The 22,410-nt window shown below is 39.0% G+C and overlaps 3 protein-coding genes and 2 long non-coding RNA genes across 5 annotated transcripts in view; 1 reads left to right on the top strand and 4 right to left on the bottom strand.

The window, feature by feature from the left end:
- The window catches only part of LOC128025538 (uncharacterized), a 481-nt gene extending 350 nt beyond the window's left edge, over positions 1-131 (bottom strand). Inside the window, exon 1 of the long non-coding RNA XR_008186176.1 lies at positions 41-131. This is a non-coding gene — a long non-coding RNA (uncharacterized LOC128025538). The remainder of the gene's footprint in view (positions 1-40) is intronic.
- Positions 132-1,333: 1,202 nt separating this feature from the next.
- LOC128025535 (tripartite motif-containing protein 16-like protein) lies at positions 1,334-11,471 on the bottom strand. Its single transcript, XM_052611983.1, has 6 exons — positions 10,846-11,471; positions 6,155-6,250; positions 5,748-5,981; positions 4,654-4,825; positions 4,440-4,535; positions 1,334-2,188 (listed from the first exon to the last, which is right to left on the bottom strand). Exons 1-6 carry the CDS (start codon positions 11,389-11,391, stop codon positions 1,611-1,613), a joined length of 1,722 nt encoding a protein of 573 aa, XP_052467943.1. The 5' UTR covers positions 11,392-11,471; the 3' UTR covers positions 1,334-1,610.
- On the top strand, positions 4,478-6,028 carry LOC128025536 (uncharacterized). Its single transcript, XR_008186175.1, has 3 exons — positions 4,478-4,594; positions 4,665-4,782; positions 5,814-6,028. It is a non-coding gene; the product is annotated as an uncharacterized LOC128025536 (long non-coding RNA).
- Positions 11,472-12,157: 686 nt separating the features above from the next.
- The window catches only part of LOC128025534 (nidogen-1-like), a 95,410-nt gene continuing 85,157 nt past the window's right edge, over positions 12,158-22,410 (bottom strand). Inside the window, exon 12 of the transcript XR_008186174.1 lies at positions 12,158-12,646. The gene's annotated coding sequence lies outside the window, so the exon portion shown is untranslated. The remainder of the gene's footprint in view (positions 12,647-22,410) is intronic.
- The window catches only part of LOC128025663 (uncharacterized), a 44,003-nt gene continuing 34,330 nt past the window's right edge, over positions 12,738-22,410 (bottom strand). Inside the window, 6 exon segments of the mRNA XM_052612146.1 lie at positions 12,738-12,827; positions 12,919-12,998; positions 13,132-13,288; positions 13,403-13,498; positions 13,660-13,938; positions 14,043-14,173. Coding sequence (XP_052468106.1) covers positions 12,747-12,827; positions 12,919-12,998; positions 13,132-13,288; positions 13,403-13,498; positions 13,660-13,938; positions 14,043-14,173 — 824 coding nt within the window. The 3' untranslated portion in view covers positions 12,738-12,746.

Below are 22,410 nucleotides of genomic sequence, written 5' to 3'. Positions count from 1 at the left end.
TTAGAAGTATTTATAATAATAAAAAATGGCATATTCTTACCAGCCTCATTTTGACTACTGTTGTTGCTGACGTTACGCCACACGTCACTTCCGGGTTTCTAAGGACTGACTTACATTGCGCCTGATCAGAACACTTTTTTGTTGTTGTTGTTATGTTGTTTTGTTTTACTGCTTTAACAGAAAAAGAGAAATATAGTGATAATATATATGATAATATATATAATTATTTTTCTTAATTAGTTAGTAAATAATATATATTTTGTTATCACGTGCAATATCCGATTCACGATTTATATTTTTGACAATACAATCTGAATTCAATTGAGTTGTTATTGATATTTTGAAAGCGTTTTTTATTTTTTTATTGCTTATTTTTTCAGTTTTCATTTTATGGCAAAAACTGCAATAATCCATGTATTTATCTATATATTCTAGATTCTCTATTTCTAATATTTATGAATTACACACACACTTATTTGTGTGACCATGATATATTTTTTGATATATTTATGATTGACTCTTTTCAAAATTAAAACTTTGATTAGGGAATAATTTTATAAAATTATCACACAAAAAAAAAAAAATCGATGTATTTCGATGTAATGAAATTTATGTCACTAAAATATATCAAATTATAAATGTATATGATTGATTAGAACTATGTGTCATTTTTTTCTTATGCAGTAATATTTGATTTTCTTTCTTTGTTTTTTTTTTTTACACATGAATTCTAACCTAGAAAGAATAACTAGCAGTTATGTAATAACTATCTTCAGTCAAACATAACTCATATGTGCCTGTAGGCTTTGTGACATTCTATCTGTACACTAGCTGAACCAGTTATGTCACACTTTAACAAAACACATGGACAAATGCCAGCAACTCACAGTTGCACATTTTTATTTGCAGAGACAGACAATGTTGTTATGTGGCCAAAATAACTGTCACCTGTCACATTTGATAGAGTCACAAAATACAAAATATGAGGGAAAACAGCAGCATACAGAATCATTAAAGAGCCATATCTGTCCAGTTAACCCAACCCAAGTGAAATGAACCGCAATATTCAACTATGTCATAAGGGTTTGGTCATAGGAGATTTTTTTTTTTTGTCTTACATATTCAGCATTAATGAAACAATGTTAAATACACATGCATATATCAGTAAACATAAGTTCTATATAATATATAGAAATAAAATAAAAAAATATTTTTTTTTATCTTCGTTATATATATATAATACAAATATAATACACACACACATATATATATATATATATATATATATATATATATATATATATATATATATATACATTTTTATAATTTCGTTATAAATAATGTGTGTATATATATATCCATGTTAGACAAAATTGAACTTAAAAATAAATATCTTGTGATACGTGATCAATGCACAAAACATTTGTAGGTATTTAAATAGGTGTAGGTTTATAGCAGTCATACAACTTTAAGATCAGTCACAGGTTACATTAAATCTCTCATTGCCCTGTTTGCACCATTAAACCTGTGTCTGTGTAAGGTGAACAAAACCAGATGAAAACGAGACCCTGTTAGATGGAAATGATGTGGATGTGAGGAGCAGAAATTGTTTATTTGGGAGAGGAAACAGGAGACGTGTTTGTGAGGGACGACGCTGCTCCTGGATCCAAAAGCACGACGCTTTCCTTCTTGGGAAGCCAGAACGCTGGGTAAAGCGGCTCCAGAAACTCAGCCTGGTACTTGTGGATGAGCGTCATGCTGTTCTCCACGTCGTAGAAAGCCAGCACGCCGCCGGAATAATCCACATAGACCCCGATCCGTGTGGCTTTGGGGACACTGAGCGGCGTCTCTACATCGCTGTGCCACGCGGAGAAGCTGCGTCCGTTCCACTGCACACACCAGGAGAAGCTGTTTCCCGTGATGCAGCTGTTGGTCTCGGATCCCTTGCGGTCGATGCTCTTGTATGTCAGGCCGACGTGAGTGCCTTCTCCTCTCATGTCCACCTCGAAATAGTGGCGTCCCAGGTAGAAGCTCTCGACCGTCATCACCTGCTTGAAGTGCTGGAAGCGCTCGGGGAGCTCGGGATAGCTGTGCTGCCACGGCGTGGTGTTTGTCACCTTCTTCCGTTCTTCTGTCAGACGCAGATATTGATGAGCCGTATCTGCATCAAAGCTCAGAGGTGTGAGGTCTATAGGAGAAAAAGTCAAGACTGAAGTCAAAACCAGTTGAGAAGCACTGGTGAATTGCATTAAGTAGCTAAACATGGGAAGTTGGACTGTTTCTGAACATCACAGTTATTTCGGTATCAAAATATACTAGTTTTTATTAATATTTTGAATTATGTTTATATTTTAGGTTTTCATTTTAAGGCTACTTGGCTTCTAAAGTGTTGTTTCAGACTAGTGGAAAGAAATCATCTAACATTTAAGTGTTTATTATATTACACAAAGTATTTGCGCCCATAGATTTTAATTACAATGCAATTTTAAGTGCTATTTCAAAATGCAGTCTTTTTTTAACATAGCACTTTATTTCTGAAGATTTATACTGAAGGGTTGGTTCATTTATCATTCACTTGATTTATAATTATTACACGTTTTATTCTTGAAACATGTTGAAAATGTATTTATCTTCCTGTTTAGTTATGACAACAAACTGTTAGAAGAAAGGGATCATTGGGGTTCTATATAGAACCATAGGTTTCTTTACTTAACTCCAAAGAACCTTTTATTCTAAAAAGGTTCTATAATGACAAGAAAGAACCCTTTTGGCACAAAGGGTTCATATCTTGAATTTTGTGATCATTCACATGCATTCATAAATGCATTTGAATACACTGAATAACGCAGTGAAAGAACTCACTCAAAATGCACACGCGCACTAGTATGACTTCATCATATAACTTTAAATTAGCCTAGATGCATGCACTTTTTAGGCAAGATTTGTTTAGTTTTTTAATATACTTGATACTGTTAAAAGGCACATCATTAAAACAAAAAATACGAGTTCACATTTCACACCTAAACAAGCGTGGAAAACGTAATTATAACTAGCTACTAAATTAGTTAAAAATGCCTATCCATATACAGCTATGATTTGCCAACCCCAAACTGACTCAAATGATTCGCGATCCCGCTACGAACTCCCGAACTGACTCAAATGATTCGCGATCCTCAAACTGACTCAAATGATTCGCGATCCCGCTACGAACTCCCGAACTGACTCAAATGATTCGCGATCCCCAAACTGACTCAAGTGATTCGCGATCCCACTACGAACTCCCGTACTGACTCAAATGATTCGCGATCCCGCTCCAACTCCCAAACTGGAGTCAGATGACTCAAATGATTCGCGATCCCGCTATGAACTCCCTAACTGACTCAAATGATTCGCGATCCCCAAACTGACTCAAGTGATTCGCGATCCCACTACGAACTCCCGAACTGATTCAAATGATTCGCGATCCCCAAATTGACTCAAATGATTCGCGATCCCGCTCCGAACTCCCGAACTGACTCAAATGATTCGCGACCCCCAAATTGACTCAAATGATTCGCGATCCCGCTACGAACTCCAGAACTGACTCAATTGATTCGCGATCCTCAAACTGATTCAAATGATTCGCGATCCCCAAATTGACTCAAATGATTCGCGATCCCGCTCCGAACTCCCGAACTGACTCAAATGATTCGCGACCCCCAAATTGACTCAAATGATTCGCGATCCCGCTACGAACTCCAGAACTGACTCAATTGATTCGCGATCTCCAAACTGACTCAAGTGATTCGCGATCCCGCTACGAACTCCCGAACTGACTCAAATGATTTGCGATCCCAATGCACATACATTTGTTAATAAAATAAATAAAACGAAAACATGAATGTTTTAATGCTACTGAATAAAAATAAAGGATCCACTCGAAGGTCTCTATCATGACAGGACCTGGATCAGTGAGCTGCGTCTCGGGCCGATGACGTCACTTCCATGGAGGCATGTTGTACACGCCCCCGTCCATTGACTCCGCCCCCACGTCAAAGTGCCACAAAGAGACATAGACATATAAATAACTAAATAACTATTTATATGTCTATGCAAAGAGAAACGTGCGGAAAAGTGAAGCGCAAAGGAAAAATGGTATTGCAAGCTCAAACTAGACACGCAAAATAAAAGCAACGTTGCAAATAAATTAATAGATATGACCATGGAAAATATGTATTGCAGAATCATTGCTTTCGCGCTGTTTCATTTGTTTTGCAATTCTTAATTTTTGTTTGCAAAAAGCAAATGTATTTTCCTCAATACTACTTTAAATAAAATGTTAGGTAAATCTTTCTGATTTATTAAAATAATAAGTCACATACATGGATTTTTCTGGGCTAAGCCCCAGATCTCCTCTCACCCTAGAACCACCCCTGATAATAACCCTGATGAACACTCACATTTAAGGAAGTCGTCTCTGGTCTTCGGGTTCGGAAGTGACATGTTGTGTCTTGCAGCAATAACGGCATAAACTGTCGTCTTTATGCCTACGTTATCTGTGAATTGAAACAAGATCTTTGTGTAAATGAGAGTAAATCCTTCATAGAACACAAAGGTCAGATGATTTACAGCGAGATGCGTCTCATTGTTTGGAGATGTTTAATGCATACTGACTGTTTTTACAGGTGTCTTTAAGTTTGTTGGTGTATGAGCTCAGCAGGTTGTTGCACATCTCTTTTGTGGACTGAGTGATAACACGACTGAACGACGGCAGACGATCCATGAGACCGATATAAACACCAGGTAAAGACACATCAACAGCTTCCTTTTTCCACTGTGAATACTCCTGGAAAACAATACTCATATAATTAACACCAGAAACAATTAACACATTTTTTTTCATTCCACCCACTGTTATTTTAGTATCATCGATAGTTTTTATCAATATTCTGAATTAGTGGAATTATTTTAACTTTAGGTTAGGATTTAGTAAAAAGAGATGTTTTGTCATTTTTATTTTTATTATAATTAATGTCTATATTGAGTTCATTCATTTTCATTTCAGTTTTACTTTTAGTTATATTAGTATCTCAAATTAAACTAAATAAAAATTATTCATGTTGCCTTGTCTTTTTATTTATATACTATTGTTTATATAGAGAGAATTTATTTGTAGATTTATATACTATCATTTTCTTTCTATTATTATTTTGAACCAGTAGAATTATTTTAACTTTATCTTAGGATTTAGTAAAAATTTGAGTTTTGTCAGTTTTATTATAATTTATTTTTTAAAATATGTCTATATTTAATTAATACATTTTCATTTCAGTTTTACTTTTAGTTGAATTAGTTTATTAAATTAAACTAAATAAAAATGTTATATGTTGCCTTATCCTTTTTTATTTATATACTATAATTTATATAAAGATAATTTATTTGTAGATTTATATACTATTATAGTTTTTTATTAATATTTAAAATTGGTGTTTATTTTTATAATTTCAGTTTTAATTTTTAATTTTTTGTAACTGCCAAGTGTGCATTTGTCATTTCAATTAATTTAAGTTTTCATTTTTATTTTTTTTTAAAGTTAGTACTTTTAATGGTTCTTTTTAGTGGTTTTATTTCAACTCACAAAAGTGTTTAAATAGTTTTAGTTAACTGTGCCAATTCACTGCAGCTTTTAAACTTTACACACCACCTTTAACTGAGATCATGTTACAGATACGTTAAGGTCATCAGGAAACAGGAAGTACCCTCCTTACCTGCAGGAAGTCGATGTCATTTTTGTTCTTGGTGATTTTCTCGACCTGACTCTGTGTTTTCTTGAGTTCGGTGCAGCGTTGCTCCAGATGGACCCGGATTCCTTCGGCCTGGTGCAGCGCCTGTCGCTCCTCCACCTCTAAGATCTCGCTCACTTCCTTCTTGGCCTGCTCCACGGCCGCCAGCAGTATGTTAAACTGCTCCTCGATCACTCCACGCACCTCCTTCACAGACGCCTGCAGACAGACAGACAGACAGACTGAGACACTTCACAGTCAAAGAGACAAGTACCAGACACCAGAGGAGATGGGTGTTCTTAATATTGTTTTGTTGTCACAGCGTTTCATATTGATTGTAAAACAGTACAGTGAAGATAAAGTAGTCTTTGTTCTTTAAAGTGCTGTTTTACCTCTATAGACACCGTGTTGAGCTGTAACTTGTTAATGGCGTTTTCTGCCGCTGTGACCGTCTTCATCATGTCTGTCTGTTTGTCCTGAAGCTCTCTCTGTAAACACACACAATATTGTGTGTCAATATCCTCCAAAAAGTCAAGGCAAAATGTATTTCTATAGCACTTTTAAAAGCAACAGAGTTATGCCAAAGTGCTGTACAAAACACAATATATAAAAAGCATAATATAATTATATATACACATGCATTGTACAAAAAAACAAACAAACATTCAAATCAGTTACAGGCAAAACATTCTGTAATGTAATGAATTATTTACTTAAATATTTACTAAAATGTATATCTATATATAGTTAATATACAGACTCACACTTATTTACTACATAAATAAATATACCTACATTTACTATGTTTAATGCACTGTATTAATATAGTCACCGGTAAAATATGATTTAATGTAATTAACTATTTACAATTTAAAATGTATGCATACATTGATTTATATAAAAGTATATGCATATAATTTTTTTTAAATCCATATGGATAGTTAATATAGACATGAACACTTATTTACTATACACACACACACACACACACACACACACACACACACACACACACACACTCACACACACACACACACTTATATTTACTATGTTATTAAAAGATAGTAACTGGTAATATATACAAACACATCTATAAAAAAGTATATACATATTTAATGTATATGCATAATTTATGTACACTATTATCTCTCTCTCTATATATACTGCTATACTATATTCTGCTTTGTAATGTAAACAATTGTGAAAATTGCTAAACAAATAAATCTGAATTAAATTGAATTAAATATGTGTATGTGTGTGTGTGTGTGTACAGTAGATCAAGGGATTATTCTGTGCATTATACATGATAAGATGTTATATTGCATTACACAAAGTTAATGTAACCAAAGCCATCATTCCTGTGCATTAGTAATAGGTATAGGTAGGTAGGAATAGGTAGCAGTCTCTTTGTTCAGCTTTTGCTTTGCATTCCACAGACAGGTCCAGACAAAAATGTCCTCTGTTGAGCAGTAGTCAATGTTATTATCTGTGTAGGCTTGCTAAAGGGAACATGTCAAACAATAGAGCTTTGACTTTCACATTAAAGCAAAGCGTGAGTACATCCTCCACCCTGACCACCCAACAACCCCAGAACAGCCGAACCTGAACCTGACGGTGTGTCACTGCACCGATGTCAATGAGAACCCCTCCCTGCACTGTCTCAGATACACACACATCAGTGTCTGTTCACTCTTCCTGAGTTAGCAAGCTCAGCATTTGAAATAGAAAGGGCGTATTAACGGTTCTGTTTTGATGTCATTCATGCAGTGAGGGTAGCTTCCCTTATGCATATCCACACTAGAAAATAATGTCATGTGCTCACTGTAGTGGTTAGACTGGATATGTAAAGGAGATATGTGTGTGTCATAGCTTCTCTGTTAATCAGCGGAGAGGAAGTTTCGCTCAAGGTAACCGGACTGAACTGTTGGTTTTGTCAAGCAACGCAGTCAGGCAGGATCTGAGTTATGAATGTTGTGTAATCTAATGCTCATGCTAAAACATCCCAGAGAATGCCTCAGATGTATGAAGAGCACCGGGCACACCCTGCTCTGCACGCCAGAACAATGCATTATAATCGTTGACCTCACAGTCCTGACAGGGAAGACGTTACAAGCACACATGCAAGGCGGATCGTTTTAATACATTGTATTTAAAGAACAATTGTTCTGATGTCCGGAGTAGTTTTTCATTTAACTGTCAAGTTCCAAAAAAAAAAGAAGCACATTGCATGGCCTAGATAGTAGATGTATCATTAAAATGTTATTGTCTTCTAAAGACGTACAGCAGTTTTATGAATAACTTGGAGAGAAATTTAAGTTAATATGCACTGAAAAATCGTTAAAAATTGAAAAAGAAAATAATGTTTCTCTCATAAGGCATTACATGCATCGAAATATAATCATACGATTAAATATTGTAGCTTTATGGTATTTTATGTCATATTTTGAGCTTTCTAGAACATTACAAAACATTTATATTTCAAATAAATGCTGTTCTTTTGAACTTTCTATTCATCTGTGAATCCTGAAAAACACAATGTGTCACAGTTTCCACAGTTTTTTTAATTTAATAATAATTTAAATGTATTAGCAGCACAATCAGACATGTTTATTGAGAAGCAAATCAGCATATTAGAATGATTTCTGAAGATCATGTGACACCGAAGGCTGGAGTAATGATGCTGGAAATTAATATTTGATCACAGCAATAAATTACATTTTAAAATAAATTCACATGGAAAAGACTTGTAATAATATTTCACAATATTACTGTAATTTTTATCAAATAAATGTGACTTCACTTTCATGGATTAGCTTTATTAAAGAAAGAAAGTCACACAGGTTTGGAATGACACGAAGGTAAATCATGAAAAATGTGTTCATTTTTGAGTAAATCTTGTTCTTCTAGTTGCCCGTGACGTGCACGCTCATGCAGCCTGCTTTCAAACACAACCAAATAAAAATACATTTATTTGTTTAGCATGCAAATATGCCAGAGTCTGACTGTAAATAACATAACATAACAGCCACAGCAAAAACCATATAGAAAAGACATAAAGCAGAGTTTAAAGCATGTTAAAGACACACCGACCCACGTGTACAAGTGTTGCATCACCCTGAAAACATGCCACATCACAAAAAGAGTGTTTAGGTTCTGGTTCTGGTCACACTGAGCAACCTCTCTGTAGAAAATACCATGAAGCTTTTTCTGCTTACTTATGCTGATTGATAAGTGTGGTCAGTATTTCCTACATGCTCCACAGAAGATGTTTTTCATTCCCGAGGAGAGGATTTCACACAGACGTCATGAATTGACGTACACAACCGGATGTAGAACCAGTTTCAGATTAAATAGATGTGTGTTTTCATCAGAAATGCATTAAAGATTACTCTACGTCCTTAAGGTTCCTATCCTATCATACAACTACTAATAAAAGAGCTTTCATACTTGTCAAACTTAGTGAGCAATGAGATTCAGTAGAGAGCCAATGAGTCAAACTGACATTAAACTCAACTTCTATACACCCTAAATACACAACTAACCAAATACTTGATGGATTCAGTGATAACTTCACAATTCAAAGAATCATTTATTTCTTTAAGTATTAAGTCCAGTATGTGAAGTTAATCAAATCACAAACCCTCTGTATGCATTTTTTTCTGCATTAATGACACTATTTTCCTATTTAATGCTGACTGTTCGGTTGCTTTGACACAATCTTTATTGTTAAAAGCGCTATATAAATAAATGTAACCTGACTTATGAGCAACAATAACGGCCTTGATGACCACTAGATGACCACACAATCCCATATAGGCCTTTTGTATGTGTGTTCATGTGTGAGCTGTTTTTTTTTTTTGGTCAGAGAGAGAAATGATGTGGTTTTGTACTGTTTGCCCTAACAGTAGTCAAAGCGTAACAGAGGAAATATTTCACTGAAAAGCTTAATTAGAGTAAGAAACGGGTCGTATGTTTGAGGCTGAACTCATCCCTGAAGGTATAAAGTGTAAGTTGCTAAAGTGTAAATAAGTAAAATGAGTGCAAATCCTGGGGTTGAATTTGGAAATTTGGAGCAGCATCCTACTTTTGCTATTCTTGCTATATATTTACATACAGTATCTTATGAATTCTAGCACTGTATGTGATTCTGAATGCTATCATAACAATCTTACATTCGTCTGAGCATCTCCAAACAGCAACACTGGCCCAATGGAATGTTCTGGACTATGGCAGATGAAGAAGTGTTTGGGAATAACGTTTTTGTTCTATTGACTCAAAAACTGTATATTTTATCTTTAAATAAATAATGTGATTTTCTTTTCTGGTTCCAAAATATATGAAGATCAACATGGAGTCTTTTCACTATCATTTCACATAAACTGTTGAATTTGAATCACCTTAATTAAAACTGAAGTCTTTTGTTATACATCACCATTCACAAGTTCAACAATTAATTAATTGCATTAAACTGATCAAAAGAGGCAATAAACACATTTATAATGTTACACAATATTTCTAATTCAAATAAATGCTGCTCTTTTGAAAGTTTTATTAATCTGGGAATCCAGAAAAATAAAATGCATCACAGTATCCACAAAAAAAAAAAAAAAAGAATAGGAAAAAAGAGAAATGTTTCTTGAGCAACAAATATATCAGAGTATATCAGAATCATCTCTGAAGATCATGTGACACTGGGGTAACGATGCTGAAAATTCAGCTTTGCATCACAGGAATACATTTTATTTTAAAATATTATGAAATATAAATCAGTTCTTTTAAACTGTAAAAATATATCACATTTTTACTGTATTTTTGATCAAATAACTGCAGTCTTGGGCTTGGTCAGGGATGGGATGGGCAGTATTTCAGACACATGTATTAATAATACGTATATGAAATACAAAATAGGCATACTTTTTTATATTTTAAGGCCTTTAAAAATATAAAGTAATTTGCATTTAAGTGCATTTTTCCACAAATAAATAAAAAGAAATTGATCGAACATGGACTTCTCATTACATCTACGTAAATATGCAGCATTTCAAGATTTGGCGTTAGAAAGTAAGCGCGAGAACAGAAGTACCTCTATCTTCTTGCGCGCCTCGGTGATGGGCACGGCACTGTGTCCGCGGTGGTCCTCCGTCACGCACTCCTGACACACGCAGCACGCGTCGGCGCAGCAGAACAGCTCCAGCGCGCAGCGGTGCGTCTCACAGGTGCGTCTCTCGATGTCCCGCAGCGGCTCCACCAGCCTGTGGCTCTGGAACTTGACGTTCTCCAGGTGTGGCCTCAGGTGAGCCTCGCAGTACGACACCAGGCAGGTCAAGCACGACTTCGTGGCGCGGCACGGCCGGTCGATGCAGGAGTCACAGGTGACATCGTTCGGCCCCAAAACCTCCTCTTCATCCTGAGGCTTCTGAGGGTCCTCTGACTCCTTCAGGTCCTCCTGAATCTTGCTTTCTTCAATGGTCTTGGTCTCTTTCTCTCCTGCTGTTTGGTTTTCTGTCTCTGGAGATCCGTTGATCTTCTCCTCTGTGGACTTCTGATTGCTCTCCTCTGGGTTCTTCTGGAGTTTTTCTGAACTCGAGCTGCTAGCTGGCAGATCTGCTGTCAGCACCACGTCGACCATGATTGCCCTCCTTCTGTCTTGAGCTTTGACTTCAGTTTAAAGTTGAAGCTCAAGCCCAAACTTATGAGAAGTGAGTTGGATCTAAGCCACGCCCCCTAACAACTCAGCTATTTCCTCAAATTCTTCTCATTCTGATACAGTCAGAGGAGGAGGGCGGGGCTACACTCTAATGTGGGCGGAGTTCGTATGCAGATCAGAAGGGCGTGTTTTCTGTCCTGACTGTGTTTTGGTAATAATTTGATTACGTAAGTTACTAGGCTGATAGTTTTCTCTTAGATCTTTGTTTTTGTGTTTATAGTTCATTTACTCATCTGTAAACCAGTTTAGTGTACAAATGAATCAGACTTAGAAACTTCTAGCTGTTTTTAAGATGCTGGCACAATTATCAAACTCATTCATGCTTCCATATATTCAAAATAAGTGTTCATATCATGTTGTAACTCCATACCAGGTGATTGTCCCTGTAATAAGTGTACTGTAAGTTTCTTTAACAACATTTCAATTATTGCATTGAACTAATTCAACATTAAACTGAACTGAGCTGAACAATGACACTATACTGTCTTGTTAAAGCTGATATACAGCACAAGTTTCATCACTGGTTCTGCTGTTGTCCTGTTTATTTCTGTGAAGCTGCTTTGTTGTATAGAGTCATGGGTTGGTGATGCAGATGAAGTGATCACGATGGAGATGACAGACAAGTCTTTTAATTTAGTAAATCCGAATAAAAAGAGTAAAAGCATGACAAACAACTTAACATAGATGAGACAAAGGCTAAGAGAGAACTGAGAGTTTAAGTAGTGAAGCAAACTAAGGAGCTGACGATTAAATGAATCATACACAGGTGAACAGAATGCTAATCAGGAACAGGTCAACAGAACACACAATGAAAATTAAACATAACCCTTACATATAGACTTTGACTTGAATTACAGTCAAATAAAATATATTTTATTAAGCCACAAACTTAGACGCCCGTATTAATGAGAGAGAATTAGGCATTTGGCAGATTCTTTAATTCAAAGCGATGTACATTGCATTCAAATTAAACTCTATATTATTTCAATTTAATTATTGAATCCTTATAAGTGATGTTCTAATGAAGGTGAATGAGACAAAGATTTTTACTTACAGTAAAGTTTAAACTGATACACAAAACATGATTGATATGGAAAGAAAAAAGGAAAAAAAAAAAAGGATCTAATGGACCTCTTTTATCATACTTTTATCCCGGTCTGAATCCTTTGTTAACCACCTTAATGAAAAACTGAAGCTTTTACTTCATCAGTCATCAGGGATATTAGTTTTCAGATGCTAAACGAGCTGGTTTTACTTCTTTTTTTTGAAGAAGGAAATTACGGCTTTATCTTTTGCAGTTTTCTTAACTTCAGTTCGATGTTGTTTGGCAGACCGTACTTGACCAGCTCCTGCTTGATCTGAAACACAGACGGACAAACAGAACTAATTTCCCCATGTGGTCTATTTGAACTGTATTCTGTATAAATATTCATAGTAAGTGTGACGTACTTGCTGTAAAACTATTTCAGTGCTGATCTGTGTCAGGTCTAAAAATGAGGAAAGTCTCACTCGTAATCCAACGACATTGTCTAAAGGGAAACACACACAAACAATTAAAATACTTATTTGTATTTGTTGACACTAATATATATTAAATATATATATAAACAATGAATAGGATTATAGGAAATTTATCAAAACATAATCTGTAGATATTTGTACTTTTCACGATGCTGTTTCCTGGTCCACCGTCCACCCTGAAGATCCATCGACCGGGAACATCAACATTACTGGAGTTCCTGAGGTTTGAGATGAAGCTGCCATTGATTGATCCAGGAATCACAAAGTAGTGTGTGGAGTTTATCGTGTCATAACCAGCCTGAAAGTGTGTAAAACATTATTCATTTAAACAGTATATATAGAGAACATGAACTTTTATACAGTAGTGAATATTAAAATGTTGTTCTCAATACAGAAAACTAGTTTCTTTCACCTGCACTGGATGTCCTGTTACAGCAATGTCACCATAATTCATCAGAATAAATGAAAAATCACCGCCTGAAATTAATACCACTTGAAACGATGTTTCCTGCAAAAATTAAAAGATAAAATTACTTTAAACTTAGCAATTTATTATTGCATTCTTGGTTACTGTCTTTAAGGTCCACTTTATTAATTTGAGCTAGAATTCAGAAAATGAATGATGAACAAAGTGAAAACAGTCACATTTCAGAAGAACATCAATCTTACTGTGTTGGTTAAATTGAAGTAAGCGACTTTATCCCATGTTGCAACAAAGACCCAAGAGGCGGTGAAGGTCAGATTTTGGAAATGTGTGTTTATATCCCGAGTGGCCCGTGTGAGAACATTTCCACTGGTGAACTGTTGATATGAAACTACACCTCTCTGACGGTTGTCAAGATTAGTCCAGAGACCTGCAATTATATCTTGGCTTCCTCTAGCGGGGAATGAGTAGGGGACAAATGCTGATGAAGACTGGTTGAATGTGAGGTGTCCATTATTATTAACCTGCAACATGAGAGAGATTATCAAAATCACTGATTACAGATGAGTTTATAAAGCATTACCCACTCACATTAAGACTCAGAATCAAGACGGAGTCAAATTCTTACATAAATCTGCTGGTATGTGCGGCCAAAGAACAGAAATGGACTCAACAGCTGAATAACTGAGGAGCTCCCATCATCAACAGCAGCATTTATTGTGTCTCCAGCTGCTGAGCCGAATGGATAAAATATTTCTGGTGCCGCCAAGAGAAAAAAGAAATCCGACATTATTTCTCACAGATTAATGGGGCTCATGTTTGAATCTGCCTGTGATTAGTATCAAAATAACGATGACCTCTGGTGGCCGACTCATGCGGATGTTACATAGTAAAAGAACACAATTGAAAATGGAAAAATGTTATGAAATACAAGTATTTCTGCAAATCTATAATTATTATTATTTTTCTTAGTTTTGAAAATCATAAATAAATTACCCCACAAGGTCAAAATGACTGCTATTACTATCCTTGTAGGGACATTTGGTCCCCATAAAATAATGAATACCAGGACCACAACAACACATGCATTTCCTGCCTCTGATTGTTGAGGTCTGGGATCAGTTTGAGGTTAGTAAGTTATTATAGTAGTATTATTTATATACATACGATTCAATACTCACCTACACAGTAAGCACCACAAAACATTGGCTTGACAAACTCATAAACATAGTAATTTCCAGGACAGGCTTTGACTCTTATAGGGTGGGATCTGGAAGCACAGCAGCCACCCTCTGAGAAACAGACCTGACGGAGGACCACTCCATCTTCCAGCTGTGGGTGAGGGCCGTTGAGTGACAGTGGGTAATGAGTACCACACATGCCATGATTAACACATGATTCTGTCATCTGAGTATTTTGACCATTGTAGAACATCCTGTACCAGCCATTCCACTCCACATTATAATCACACATGCCAATGTTAGAATGGCCAGTGGCTCTCCAAGGCTCATCCAGACTGGTGTAGTTATAGCAGGGATCAACACTTGGGGTGGCTAACAATACTGTTATAAAAAAGCAGAAAGAGAGCATTACATACTACATATTAAATCTATTCAACATAAGAATATGAATACAAATCAGTACAATTTGTGATAAACATGTCAAATAAAAAGGTAAATGAACATACCTGCACAATATACAGGATCTGGGATTGAAAGAGTTGGTCTGGTTAATTTGTAGACGTAATAATTTCCAGGACAAGCTTTAACTTGGATTGGTTCAGATCTGTAGTAACTGCACTGATAGCGAGAGCCGTAAACTTCACGAGTAACAACTCCATCTTCAAGACGAGGATGAGAGCCACCAAGATACAGAGAACTAAAACCTCCACATGTCATGTAATAAAAACACCACTCAGGCATCTGAGCACTTGCTCCATTAATGAAGAGTCGATACCAGCCGTCCCATTCTACACGAGTGTCATCAAGTCCATTTGAAAAAGACCAGTAATTGAGTGTGCTTCTCCGGTAGTTGTCGAGTATGTTGTAGTTATTGCACGGGTCATAATCTGTGTTAGTGAGAGACCAAAACAGACCCGTTATATTTCAATGAGCAACTTCACAAGTGTAAATCTGAACTAATCAAACACATTAACAAACATGAGATTTAAATGTTATTGCCAATATACTTTACATACATACATACATACATCAGTGGTGGAAAGAGTACTGAAAAACTTTACTTAAGTACAAGCTACTTAAGGTAGAGTTTACAAGTGAACGTACTGACAAATAATATAACTCAAGTAAGAGTAAATAAGTATCTTGCTGAAGGACTACTGAAGTATTTGCATTACAAAGTAAATTATTTTTATTTTTCTATTTTTTCCCAAAATGAGGCGATTTGAGCATTATGGAGAATAAAACACTCTCTTCACAAGTGAAACATAGATATAGACATATTAAACTTCTGACTTTCCTGGAAATCCCTTAAATGGACAAATGCATCAGATATCTGTCACGGTAGGAAATCCATTGTTTTCTCCGTGTCATGTTTTGCGTTTGTATTTGTACTCTCGTAGTCTCCATGTGCTCGTTTGGTTGATAGTTGTCACCTGTGTGTTGATTGTCTCGCTCCAGCTGATCCTCATCTCCACTCAGCTACAAATACTCACCCATCTCTCTGTCTGTTGTCAGATCCTCATTCATGTTACAGCTCCCCAAGTTGGATTACCGTCTCCCGTGTTCGTGTTCTGGATTGTGTTCGTGTTGTCGTCTTCGTGTGAGTGTTCCGGTCTGTTCCTGGTTTCATCCATTGACCGTCTTCACATTCACCACCGATTTCACCATCCAGCACTTCTCACGCCACCGTAGACCTTCTTTCACCATTGCCTACATTCTGGACTCAGTTATCAATAAACTTCTTCTGATTGCCTGCATTTGCTTCCTCCTCTTTTACGAGCCAATACAGTAGGATCTGACCATCATGGAAGCAGCAGGCGATCGCTCCCCATCTCATCTGGAGGAGTTTCTGCAGAGAGCCGTTGGTCGTATGGATCGCCAAGACAAGGCGATAGATGAGATGGGTCGAGCTTTCCAAGCAATGGTGACGAAGGTGTCCGAGCTCGCTCTCCAGGCTCAACAACAACAACAACCGCCACCCGCTGCGCCTCCCACGCCACCCACACCGCCGATCGTCTCCGGGGGGATTTCCCAGTCCGAACCACGCCTCCCCATCCCTGAGAAATATGCGGGTGAGCCTAAGTTTTGTCGCTCATTTCTGTCTCATTGTTCTCTGCACTTCGCCCTGCAGCCCCGCACGTTTAACACCGAGGAAATGAAGGTGGCATTCGTCTTGTCACTACTGACGGGGAGGGCTGCCCTCTGGGGGACGGCGGTGTGGGAGAACCAAGACAGCTGCTGTGCCTCGTTCCACGCCCTTTCCGAGGAAATGAGACGGGTCTTCGACCGCTCCGTCGCCGGGAGGGAGGCGGCTAGACTTCTCACGGACCTACGTCAGGAAGACAGGTCCGTATCAGACTATTCTATTGAGTTCCGCACCCTGGCGGCGGAGTGTAAGTGGAACGAAGAGGCGCAGTGCGATCACTTCCTGCATGGGTTGGCTGACCGCATCCAACAGGAGATCCGCGCCGTTGAGCTCCCCACTTCTCTCAATGGCCTGATTGACCTCACCATCAGAGTAGACAACCGACTCGACCAAGCCGCCAGACGGAGGGGGAGAGCAGTTCTCGCGACCAGAACGGAGGCTCAGCGTCAGCGCTCAGAGGTTGCGGTCAGCCCACCTGGAGATCTTGAACCCATGCAGGTGGGGCGAGCTCGGCTCTCCCGGGAGGAGAGGATCAGGCGGAGATCCCTGGGACTGTGTTTATACTGCGGCAGCCAAGAACATCACATCCAGTGCTGTCCGGTAAAAGACCAAGCCCAATAGTAAAACGGAGGCTACTATCGGGTGGGATCTCTGCCAGGAAGACCTCATCTACATCGACACTCCTTCCGGTGAGTCTACGGTGGTCCACCCACGCACTCGATCATCACGCTTTGTTGGATTCTGGGGCCGAGGGTAGTTTCATGGACTTTAAGTTTGCTAGGAAGCACAACATTCCTCTCACCTCCCTCAAACACCCCATTGCACCTTTTGCACTCAAAGGACACAGACTGCCAGTCAACGGACACAGACTGTGCCATGGTCACAGACCACTTTACCTGTTTCTCTCATCACATCTGGCAACCATACGGAGGAGATTTCATTTTTCATCACAGACTCACCTCAATCTCCCATTGTTCTTGGTCACACCTGGCTCCAGAAACACAACCCCAGGATCGATTGGCGCCTAGGATCTGTGGTTAGCTGGAGCAAGGAGTGTCATTTGTCTTGTCTTTTGTCTGCTGGTGTTAATGTTTCTGAGTCTGTGTTTCAGGGGGAAGCAGTGGATTTGGCTAACGTGCCCGCGGAGTACCACGACCTGAAGGAGGTGTTCAGTAAGTCTCGTGCTGATTCTCTTCCTCCTCATCGTCCCTATGACGATAGAGTTAATTCCAGGTACTTCTCCGCCTAAGGGCAAGTTATATTCTTTGTCTATTCCAGAGACGGCGGCCATGGAGAAATATATATCCAGTTCTCTAGCAACGGGGTTCATCCGCCCTTCTTCTTCTCCAGCGGGGGCGGGGTTCTTTTTTGTGGGAAAGAAGGACGGATCCTTGCGACCTTGCATTGACTACCGAGGGCTGAACAACATAACGGTAAAGAATACCTATCGTTTGCCGCTTATGTCTTCAGCTTTTGAGAGGTTGCAGGGAGCGTCCGTTTTCACTAAATTGGACTTCCGTAATGCTTATCATTTGGTCCTCATCAGGGAGGGGGGTGAGTGGAAGACTGCCTTTAACACCCCTAGAGGCCATTTTGAGTACTGCGTTATGCCTTTCGGGCTAACGAACTCGCCGGCAGTCTTCCAAGCACTCGTTAATGACGTGTTGCGAGACATGGTCGATCTGTTCATATATGTTTACCTGGATGACATATTGATTTTTTCTTCATCTCTCCAGGAACACGTGCAACACGTACGACGAGTGCTTCTGCGGTTGCTAGAGAATGGATTGTTTGTCAAGGTGGAGAAATGCGTTTTTCATGCACAGTCTGTTTCTTTTCTAGGACACATCATTTCGACTGAGGGTGTTCGCATGGATCCTGAGAAGGTTAAGGCTGTGGTAAATTGGCCATCCCCAGAGGTCTCGCAAGGCCCTGCAGAGATTTCTGGGGTTCGCCAATTTTTACCGGCGTTTCATTCGCAATTTCAGCCAACTAGCCGCTCCTCTGACCGCCTTGACCTTTCCGATCTCACCGAACCGATTGTTTGTGCCGGAGGGGTTACGGTCAGACGTTCTCCAGCGGGGTCATTGTTCCAGTGTTGCTTGTCACCCAGGGGTTAGTAGAACTAGGTTTTTAGTCAAGAAACGATTTTGGTGGCCTGGTATGGCTCGTGACGTCCACGACTTCGTCTTGGCTTGTTCAGTTTGCGCTATTGGTAAGACTTCCAATCGACCTCCAGATGGGTTACTCTTACCGCTGTCTGTCCCTTCGAGACCCTGGTCCCACATTTCGCTAGATTTCATTACCGCCCTCCCGCCCTCTAAGGGCAATACGGTGATTTTAACCGTAGTGGACCGGTTCTCGAAGGCGACTCATTTTATTCCCTTGCCCAAATTACCATCAGCCAAGGAAACAGCGGTAGCTGTCATTGACCACGTCTTCCGTATACATGGCCTTCCGACAGACGTGGTTTCTGACAGGGGTCCCCAATTTGTGTCCAAATTTTGGCGAGAATTCTGTAAATTGTTAGGAGCGACTGTTAGTCTTTCTTCCGGGTTCCATCCCCAGAGCAATGGTCAAACCGAGCGAGCAAATCAGGATGTCGAAAGGGTTTTGCGATGTTTGGCTTCCAATAATCCTTCGTCCTGGTGTCAGCAACTCTCTATTGTGGAGTACGCACACAATTCTTTGCCAGTGTCATCTACGGGCATGTCTCCATTTAAGTGTAGTTTAGGGTACCAACCACCTAATTTTGTCAGTACGGAATCCAAGGTTTCGGTCCCCTCCGCACACGCACTAGTCCAGAGGTGTCACCGCACCTGGACCAGAGCTCGCAGAGCTCTGCTCCAGGCTAGGTCACGCACCAAGGCTAAGGCCGATCGCCACCGGTCGAAGCCTCCCCGTTACGTCGTCGGTCAAAGAGTGTGGCTTTAAACCCTGAATATTCCTATGCGTTCCGTTTCGAATAAGCTTGCTCCCAAATTTATTGGCCCGTTTTCTGTTACCAAAATCATTAATCCGGTAACAGTGCGTCTTAGCCTTCCTCCGGCGTACAGGAGGGTTCATCCCGTGTTCCATGTGTCCAAAATTAAACCGGTGATTTTTTCCCGTCTTAACCCGCCTGCCCCGGTCCCCCCCCCGCCTCGTATCATTAATGGGGAAACCACATATTTGGTTAATCGTATTCTGGACTCTAGATGGAGGGGACGCAGATTTCAGTACTTGGTGGATTGGGAAGGTTACGGTCCGGAGGAGAGAAGGTGGGTTCCTAGGGGAGGGGGTACTGTCACGGTAGGAAATCCATTGTTTTCTCCGTGTCATGTTTTGCGTTTGTATTTGTACTCTCGTAGTCTCCATGTGCTCGTTTGGTTGATTGTTGTCACCTGTGTGTTGATTGTAGAGCTGTAGTCAAGTCCGGCTTTGTCGAGTCCAAGTCAAGTCCAAGTCCAGGACTAGTCGAGACCGAGTCAAGACCGAGTCCAAAGAGGTTCGAGTCCAAGTCAAGTCCAAGTCCAAAAGTTTCAAGTCCAAGTCCAAGACCGAGTCCAAATGAAAGAAAAAAGGGTCCTTTTCAAGACCACATACTTAACTACTGATAATGTTTGTGATGCGAGAGAAAGCATATCTCCTATTCTAAGAAAATCATTTTACATTATTATTTGTAATGATCAAAAACCATGTGCTAAGTAACAACTCTGTAGGACAGGGGTCTCCAAACTACATCCTGGATGCCCAATGTCCTGAAAAGTTTAGCTCCAACTGGCCTTAAAACACCTGGAAGATTAGTGTGTATACACCCCCATGGCCCCCACCCATGAAAATATCCAGGTAAAAAATATATATTTCAGATTCATACTTTTCAAGGGCCCTCTCTTCCTTTGGGGCCTTGCTAATGAGTGGTTTTACCCCCAGTCCGACCCTGGGAGCTAAACTTGGATAAACAAACAAAGTTTGGAACTGTAAGGTCAAATAATTTTTATGTACTTTATTTTTTGTTGACATTATATCTGTGGTCAAAAATGTATATGACTATGCCTAATTGGCACAGTGCACAGACACACGCAAAGCTCGGGATATGACAAATGCACGCAGCAAGGCTAGAATGGATACGTTTGGCTCTACTGGACATGTGCACATAAATACAGCGACATTTTTGTCATACTGTGCTAGTGCTTGCATAGACTAGTCGAGCACTGTCGGAAACAATCGACTACTCCAGCATGCATTAACCATAATGCATACAAAGTGTTGGCAAGTACGACGTGAATTTTAGAATTACAATATTGCGTGGAGCTGTTACTATATGACCTTATCTATGTTGCATGTTAAAAAATATGTAATGTAATAATTAGGGTTGTGCCTGAAGCCGAATACCTTATTCGGAATGGCACGGATAATGGCTTAAAAACGAATAACGCTCAAGGAATAATTCTGCCTGAATACTCGGCTAAAGCTGACAGAGTCTGGTGTTTGCTAGATAACAGGTGAGCCAGGGGATCAGCGCCAGAAGTGAATGAATGTAAACTTTATGAGTGAAAAGAGCGCAAATCAAACACCGCATTGTTGTCTCCTCCCTGTTTATCTCTCAGAAATCAGAGCGTTGCAAGAGTAATTTTACCTATAATAATACATCATAGCTACACGTTATATTATTTGTATATATTTAAAAGGCAAATATTGAAAGCTTAGGCTACCATATGATACGAATGAATGGAATAAGCACAGCGCACTCACCAATCAAACAGCTGCATTGTGCGTCTCAGTCTCTCAAAAACCAAATCAGTTCTCTCTCAAGAGTAGGCTAATAATCAGCTTCGATACGGATACATTGTCTACTTGTCCTACATGTTTGCATACACATCTGTTTAGTGAAGTTCATTAACATTAAGACTCGCTCAAAGTGTTCTGCGTAATGAGAATGTGTGCATTGAATGGATTCAGTCATGTTCAAATGATCACTAAACGTTTGTCATGACATCTCTCTGATTGCATGATAAATATTATTTTAGAAATTAATAATTATTTCAGTTTAACACGACATACTTGTTCAGTGATAACTACGAAAAAATATATAAAAAGTAATAACAGTCTTATCAAGTAACTGAACGATGTTGTATCCGAATGCAGATAGGAAAAATTTTGTGATTGTTACAGATACAAATACTGGCTGTTACATGAAAATGTAAATATGTAATGTCATATATAAAGTTTTTAAAATTTACATATGTAATTGTTGCATAAGGCTATACATTAATACGCGTTTATTGATAAAAAAAAGGCTATCTAGGTGTAGACGTAAATAAAACACAATCTAACAGGTAGAAAATTAAATTAGAAACATCTAAACTTTTCAGGTCGCAGTAAGTGCACCGCTGGTCATGCACATCCTTTCCCGGAACAATACTGAAAGCTAAGGCAAGATGGAGAAACAGATGATCATAGTTGTACAAGGATAGCCATTTTTAAAATGAATCTATTAGCAGAGCTACTGCAAGTGATTTTAAGTGCTGGAATTCCATTTATTCTTTGCTGAAACTTCTGCGTCATCATGGAGAGCGGGTCATGGTTGCCCAGCAACAGCAGACGCCACTGGAGTGTGAGCGCAGATTACAGAGTGCTTTGGAAATAAGGAGAGCGGTGCGCCTAGCGCTTTCCACACGTTTTCAGTC

This window comes from Carassius gibelio, chromosome A12, assembly GCF_023724105.1.
Source record: "Carassius gibelio isolate Cgi1373 ecotype wild population from Czech Republic chromosome A12, carGib1.2-hapl.c, whole genome shotgun sequence".
NCBI lineage: Eukaryota > Metazoa > Chordata > Actinopteri > Cypriniformes > Cyprinidae > Carassius > Carassius gibelio.
This window is presented reverse-complemented; position numbering and strand designations above follow the sequence as displayed.